This window comes from Silurus meridionalis, chromosome 7 (assembly GCF_014805685.1).
Source record: "Silurus meridionalis isolate SWU-2019-XX chromosome 7, ASM1480568v1, whole genome shotgun sequence".
In the NCBI taxonomy this organism is placed as follows: Eukaryota; Metazoa; Chordata; class Actinopteri; order Siluriformes; family Siluridae; genus Silurus; species Silurus meridionalis.
The window spans coordinates 25839500-25846999 of record NC_060890.1 but is presented as its reverse complement, the minus strand read 5'-3'; the positions used below and the strand labels follow the sequence as shown (position 1 = coordinate 25846999).

Below are 7500 nucleotides of genomic sequence, written 5' to 3'. Positions count from 1 at the left end.
AATTACTGTTAGTGTCAACTGCTAGCATGGTAAACACATTTAGCTAAACACTCAATATGTTTAATGTGATTAGTTTATAAGATAAGAATGCTAAATATTGCACAAGACGCATAGTCTAGATAGCTTTGTGTCACTTTTTTTTTTACAGTTTTAACACGTGAGAGTGAAAATCATCTTCAATTTTAAAATTTACCTCACAAATGTTTAATACATTAATAGGAAATAATTATATACAATTATAATTCCAGTTAGCATTGACTGCCGTCATGGTTAAACAAATATATACCGCTAAACACCAAATAGTTTTATTGATTAAGTCATGAGAATGCTAGCTACCAAACACAATGAATAATGTTTTTACAATGTTTATACAATGTAAAGGAATAATTGAGGGAAAATCATCAGTAATTGTAAATATTTTTCCTCAGATGTCTCGCTAAATCATTATGAAATGATTCAATATCACTATAGATAGCTACATTAGAATTAGAGTTAGCATTATATCACACATCAATATAGCAAAAAATAATTCATAAATGAGTATATTAACTAATGACTAAAAAATAATATAGCAAGTTTCATGTTATATACAGCGTGAGGTGAATTAGCAGAAGGCGTGATAGAAAATTTTCAGAAATATCAAGATTTACTTTAAAAATTGTGTTAAATCTTTAGGAAAAGACTATAATAACTATAAATACATTATAATTCCAGTTTACATTTAATTTAACAGTTAATGACCAAGACGGTTGATTTAGCTAGCTACGGATGAATCAGGCAGGTCCAGAAAGAAGAACAGGACAGGATCACTGGTACCTCAGAAGCATGTGTAGCTAACAGAGATCAAGTTTATTATTCGTTCTAGATTATGTATAAATGTCCTCTGTATAAATCCCTACATATGAGTGGTAACCATAGAAACGATAAAGTATGTGAATGAGATCGTTTACATCAACCGGTGTTTTTTTTTTTAACGAAGCGATTGTTAGATCAGAGATTATAATGTGTATATGTTTTTTTTTTCATTGCGTTGTTTTGTGGGTTTTTTGTTGCACCCGAACTTGTGGTTAAGCCTGTTGAAAGTTTCCATGCAGTGTGTGTTATGCAGGTCAGACTGTCAGTGAAGTCCCTCTTTTGCTTACTGAGCAATAATCAGATTGCAATCAAGGTCAGTGTGAGCAGTATGTATAAACAAGAGTCTGATGACTCAATGATACAGCCTAGGGAGTGTAAAGACTCCTGCTGAGTGAGTGTGTGTGTGTGTGTGTGTGTGTGTGTGTGTGTGTGTGTGTGTGTCATGACCCAGCCCTGCAGACCGTGTGTTAATCTGGCCAAAACATCTGCTGTTAGACAGTAATCCATGTACGTGTGCAGAGGAACACACTGTGTATATATATATATATATATATATATATATATATATATATATATATGTGTGTGTGTGTGTGTGTGTGTGTGTGTGTGTGTGTGTGTGTGTGTGTGTGTGTGTAAAAACTGAAAAATGTTCTCCTTTACATTTTGCAACGGTATACTATACTGGAAAAATGTCTTTGAATGCAGCACGAAATTTCCCCATCATTTGGACCTGAGACCCAAACCTGTTCCAGCATGACACTTCCCCTGTGCACAAAGCCAGTGCTGATAAATGATTCGGGAAATATTATGTAGCTGTTTGCTCTTTTATAGCGAGATGCTATTGATGATATTAACATTTACCTCAGACGTGTTGTTAAATTAGTAGTAAATGACACGAAATTTAATTAAATATAAAGTAGCAGAACACAGCAATAAATCTGTTACTCAGTAACTGGGAAATCTTTAATAAAAACAGTTGCATGCTATATAATTATGCTAAACTATTACGTTTACTGAGTATTATGCTATGCTACCTATACACACCATTGCACACATTACCTAGCTTGCTAGATAGCTTATGTGACTTCAGAATGTGTCTGGTTAGGCTAATGTTAATACATTTATAAATGTTAATATTAATTTTGGAATGTCATTTACTTTTATGTAATACATTTTAAATAAAGTATTTAATAAAACCACACTGAATAAACTAAGAGAGTACATGCTGTCAGTGCATCAGATAAATAGGGTGAAAATAAAGGCAGAGGCAGTAAACTGTGACAGAGGTTCTCTATTGTTTTTTCCCGCCACTAATAATTTAGGAAGTGATATCATACGTCTGGCAGCGTGAGATCAGGGCGTTTCGGATAGCGTGCTGTCAGCTCGTTCAGCCTGCTGAGACTATCATGGGATCTGTCTCAGCCAGTAATGAGGTCTAATAGACTCAGGGGTCTGCCTCGTTAGCCTCGGCATGTATCGTAGCTGGATCAGTATACAGATGCCGTAAACACAGCTGCTAGCCTCGGCAAACTCCACCTCAAACACAAAACACGCCGAGAGAACGCCAGTCCGAAACACAATCTGATCATCAGATCCAATCAGCTCCTTGGTGGCCTGTTAGCATGTTATACATCATGTGATATCATCAGCTTGTATTGTCTTAAATATGTCTCGCGAGTGGATAATGTTGGCTTGACACGAAATTTTTATATATATATATATATATATATATATATATATATATATATATATATATATATATATATATATATATACATACAAACTTGTACTTTTTCTCTGTAGTTAGATTAGATTCACGGTTTGAACACATATTGAATGTTTCCCTCTTGTGATTTTGTTACAAAATACAGAAAGTTTAATAAAACCCTGCCTAAAAGGGAACCTTCTGGAAATAGTTAATAACCACTTAACCTGCTACCAGCCTCCTTAGACACCATAGAAACAACACACTAGCAAACACCTAGAATACAATAGTAATTGACCACATGGCAACTCTGTAACAACACCCAAGCAATCATCAGGAACAACAACAATTTTATGGCACCCGATTTGAATTGCTATGGCAACTACCCAGAAATGCCACAAGAAATTTTTCAAAAAACACCTAGAAACGTCATGGCGACCGCTTTGAACTTCCATGGCAAACAATTAAAAACGCCAAGGCAACCACTCACAAATGGCATAAACATTGCTTAAAAATGTCATGCAACCAGCTCACAAAACCTTAACAACCACTTGATAATACAACTAAATAGTTGTGTAGTGAAAGTTGTATTAAATGTAGTGAACACTGCAGTGGAAGTTGTAAACATTATTTAGACAGTTGTAGTGAACACTGTAGTGAATGTTATAGTGATTATTGTAGTGAAAGTTGTAGTAAACATTGTAAAGAATAATGTAGTGAAAATTTCAAGTGAATTTTGTAGTGAACATTGAACATTGTATTGAAACTTGTGAAAGTTGAAGTGAAGTTGCGAAGTTGTAGTGTACATTGTACTGAAAAATGTAGAACATTGTAGTGAAAGTTGTAGTGAAAAGTGCAGTGCACATTGTAGTGAAAGTTGTAGTGCACATTGTACTGAAAATTGTAGAACATTGTAGTGAAAGTTGTAGTAAAAAGTGCAGTGTACATTGTAGTGAGAGTTGTAGTGTACATTGTACTGAAAATTGTTGTGAAAATTGTAGCGTACATTGTAGTGAAAGTTGTAGTGAAAAGTGCAGTGTACATTGTTGTGAAAGTTGTAGTGAAAATTGTAGTGTACAGTGTACTAAAGGTTGTAGTGTACATTGTACTAAAAGTTGTAGTGAAAGTTATAGTGAAAATTGTAGTGTACATTGTACTAAAAGTTGCAGTGAAAGTTGTAGTGTACATTGTACTAAAAGTTGTAGTGAAAGTTGTAGTGTACATTGTACTAAAAGTTGTAGTGAAAGTTGTAGTGTACATTGTACTGAAAATGGTAGTGAAAGTTGTAGTGTACATTGTACTAAAAGTTGTAGTGAAATGTGTAGTGTACATTGTACTAAAAGTTGTAGTGTACATTGTACTAAAAGTTGTAGTGAAAGTTGTAGTGTACATTGTACTAAAAGTTGTAGTGAAAGTTGTAGTGTACCTTGTACTGAAAATGGTAGTGAAAGTTGTAGTGTACATTGTACTAAAAGTTGTAGTGTACCTTGTACTAAAAGTTGCAGTGAAAGTTGTAGTGTACATTGTACTAAAATTGTAGTGAAAGTTGTAGTACATTGTACTAAAAGTTGTAGTGAAAGTTGTAGTGTACATTGTACTAAAAGTTGTAGTGAAAGTTGTAGTGTACCTTGTACTGAAAATGGTAGTGAAAGTTGTAGTGTACATTGTACTAAAAGTTGTAGTGTACCTTGTACTAAAAGTTGCAGTGAAAGTTGTAGTGTACATTGTACTAAAAATTGTAGTGAAAGTTGTAGTGTACATTGTACTAAAAGTTGCAGTGAAAGTTGTAGTGTACATTGTACTAAAAATTGTAGTGAAAGTTGTAGTGTACATTGTACTAAAAGTTGTAGTGAAAATTGTAGTGTACATTGTACTAAAAGTTGTAGTGAAAATTGTAGTGTACATTGTACTAAAAGTTGTAGTGACTGTAGTAGTGAACATTGTATTTAACATTGTTGTAGTATTTAAACGTAAAGGTTTTTATCGAAAACGTGAAGCATTTTAAAATGAATGCCAGTGAAACGTTGTTGTATCATTGACTCAGCTCTTTACACCAACAAACTTCATTTTTATATTTATATGTTAACTTTAATAATGGATTTGCTCCAGAATATCAGCTACAGACGCTTTTATTCACCTCTCTCTCACTGCTCCACAGTCTAGATGAGAAAATGGAGTTCATTTGGACTTTAGGCAGAGATTTTACACAGAATCATCCAGAATATCAAAGTGAAATGTACAAATTATATTTAATTTGTGTTAATTGTTCATTATTACTTCTTCAATCGTGATATTCAGGTTTTTTGGTTCGGATTAAGATAAATACAAGTCTACACAAAATTAACTAGTTGCTATGGTTACAATACAACATGCTTTAGGATTGTGATTATGTTTAATGGACAGCTTTAGCCAATCAGCAACAAGTTCTTTACAAAGTTTTTTATCTATCTATCTATCTATCTATCTATCTATCTATCTATCTATCTATCTATCTATCTATCTATCTATCTGATACAAAAGTTTGCATCCCCTTAAGAAATAATAAATATGTATATAGGTTTCCATTTCCACTGTGAACCAGCTGTTACTATAGAAACAACCTACACCTGTACCAGAGATTAGAGCTGCTGTTACAGGAAACTAATCACCTCCTGGCCAATCACCATCCAGAATTCAGCAGCCGAGTTTGTCCAGAAGATATTACACTGTGGGAGACCTGCGGCTCAGGTAAACCCTGACTGGGGTTCATTTTACTTTACTGTGAAAGATTTTTCTAGCATTTGGGAAAACACACACACACACACACACACACACACACACACACACACACACACACACACACACACACACACACACAAAGTCATTCAGTGTTGCAGCAGCTTTTAATTTTTACTTCTCGTATCAGTCTTACAAAACCACACATTAATATTGAGAAGTGTGAAGTGCCATCGTTTTTGAGTATCCTGTAGAAATGAACCTATGACTCTATTCGGACCATGTGTTCTCCCGGCCTGGCATCAGTGCTGCCCGGACCACGTGTTCTCCCGGACCACGTGTTCGCCCGGCCTGGCATCAGTGCTGCCCGGACCACGTGTTTGACCGGACCACGTGTTCGCCCGGCCTGGCATCAGTGCTGCCCCGTTTGCTTGCTTTTCACACTGGCATGCTCCTGATCCTCTTCATTCTTCTCCATGTAAGACTGAACGGACCTCCATAAAGCTCGGATGTTTCCCTCTCCGAACCCGGTGGCTCCACGCCGCTCGATCAGCTCCAGGAAGAACGTGTCCTTTGAGAAGATGGGCTTGGTGAACACCTGCAGGAGGTACCTGCTGGAGAATCGCTCTGGGTTAAATAATGATCTCTCTCTCTATAAGTATTGGCACTCACATAAGGTGTCCCAACATTTTTGGCATATGTGAATATAAAAGAATATATATACACAAACCTCTTACTGCATGCGCTCGGGTCCTGCTCCTCCACCCTCAGGTCTGTGTCTAACAGGATGCCGTGCTGCATCAGCGTTTTGGGATCATACCCCACCTCCTCTATCTCCTGCTGCCTCCCAACCTGGTGGAGACAAACCATGGTGTATGAGGTACAGTGATGGGATTAGGTTCATCAATTCCACTTTTACTCCATAAAGCAGAGTTCCTGGTGAACCTCAGTGTAGTAGGCTGCAGGAGGACAGAAGAACTGGACCCCGGCATTGGCCATGGCCTCTGCTGTGGACACGATGTCCTGCGTGAACAGGCCAATGTGCTGAATCCCCGGCCCTCCGTGCTGCTCCAGGAACGTGTCCACCTGATTCCTACCTGAGTCACACACAAACACAAAAAGCACACACACGAACACTGTAACGATGACTGGGTCACGTGACCAGTTCTGATAAAACGTAACGGCGTACCCTGCTCAGGGAGAGACTCTGCGATCACGAACTTGCAGTCCAGCTCGGTTCCGTCTTTTTCTTTAAGAGGAAACCTGATTCCCGTCTCGTTGCATTTCCAGTACTCCATGGCGGTCAGACGCAGACCGATTCCGTCCTGATCCAACACGTAGCCTTCCTCCGCGTCCTCGTTCCTGCGTGTGGAAACACAAACGTTACACCTCCATTAACTGAGTTTTTGTGTTCTGTAGACCAGATAATGTCCACACATAATGAAGAAAACTTCTCTTCAGCATCTGCACCGCACATGTGAGGGATAAAACATGGTCATGCAGTTAGAAGAAAAGAATCAGTGACCGGATGATGGTGTGAGGAGGTACAGACGACGTTCCTCTGAACGGAGAGAAAGCTCAAAGCGCCTCCTGCTGGACACCAAGAGTATAGAAAGTGTGTACTCTGAAAAGATCACCTGTCCACGATCTCAGTCCACCTGACAGTCTTTCTATCCATCTATTCATCTATTTATCAGTTTAGATAGAATATTGCATATAAGTTGTTGGGGAGCTAAAATAAATTATTTTAATAAGCTGATTGACATAAGCTTTCCAATCACACCAAAATATGATCTGATCTATCTATCTATCCATCCATCCATCCATCCCCCGATCTCAGTCCATCTGACACTTTCTATCCATCCATCCATCTATTAATCTATCTACTTGTCAGTCAGTCTATCAATGTACAGATCTATTGATCCATGTCCATCATTTGATATGTCCCTCAATCTCTCCATCTATCTCTCCATCTAACTCTCCATCTATCTATCTATCATCTATCTATCTATCTATCTATCTATCTATCTATCTATCTATCTATCATGAATATGGCAAATGAATCACTGGGGAGACTCTTAAATGGCACTGACTCAAAAGAATGAATGAAGAAATGAATGAAGGAAAGAAAGAAAAGAAAGAATGAGAGAACTGTATTGGTAGGAAATGAGTGTTCTGGGTTCTACACACTCTAAAGGAACTGGCTGGATGTGGTTTGAGCTCCT

At 37.4% G+C, this 7500-nt stretch overlaps 1 protein-coding gene across 2 annotated transcripts in view; it reads right to left on the bottom strand.

The window, feature by feature from the left end:
* Positions 1-5423: 5423 nt before the first annotated feature.
* The window catches only part of hpdl (4-hydroxyphenylpyruvate dioxygenase-like), a 3096-nt gene continuing 1019 nt past the window's right edge, over positions 5424-7500 (bottom strand). The window contains exons 2-5 of one of the 2 annotated variants that reach the window (XM_046852979.1): positions 6465-6637; positions 6221-6372; positions 6006-6127; positions 5424-5886 (exon numbers count right to left, since the gene is read on the bottom strand). In XM_046852979.1, the coding sequence (XP_046708935.1) occupies positions 5688-5886; positions 6006-6127; positions 6221-6372; positions 6465-6637 (646 nt within the window). In that variant the 3' untranslated portion in view covers positions 5424-5687. Of the gene's footprint in view, positions 5890-6005; positions 6128-6220; positions 6373-6464; positions 6638-7500 lie in introns of both variants that reach the window. The other variant, XM_046852978.1, reaches the window with a different exon arrangement.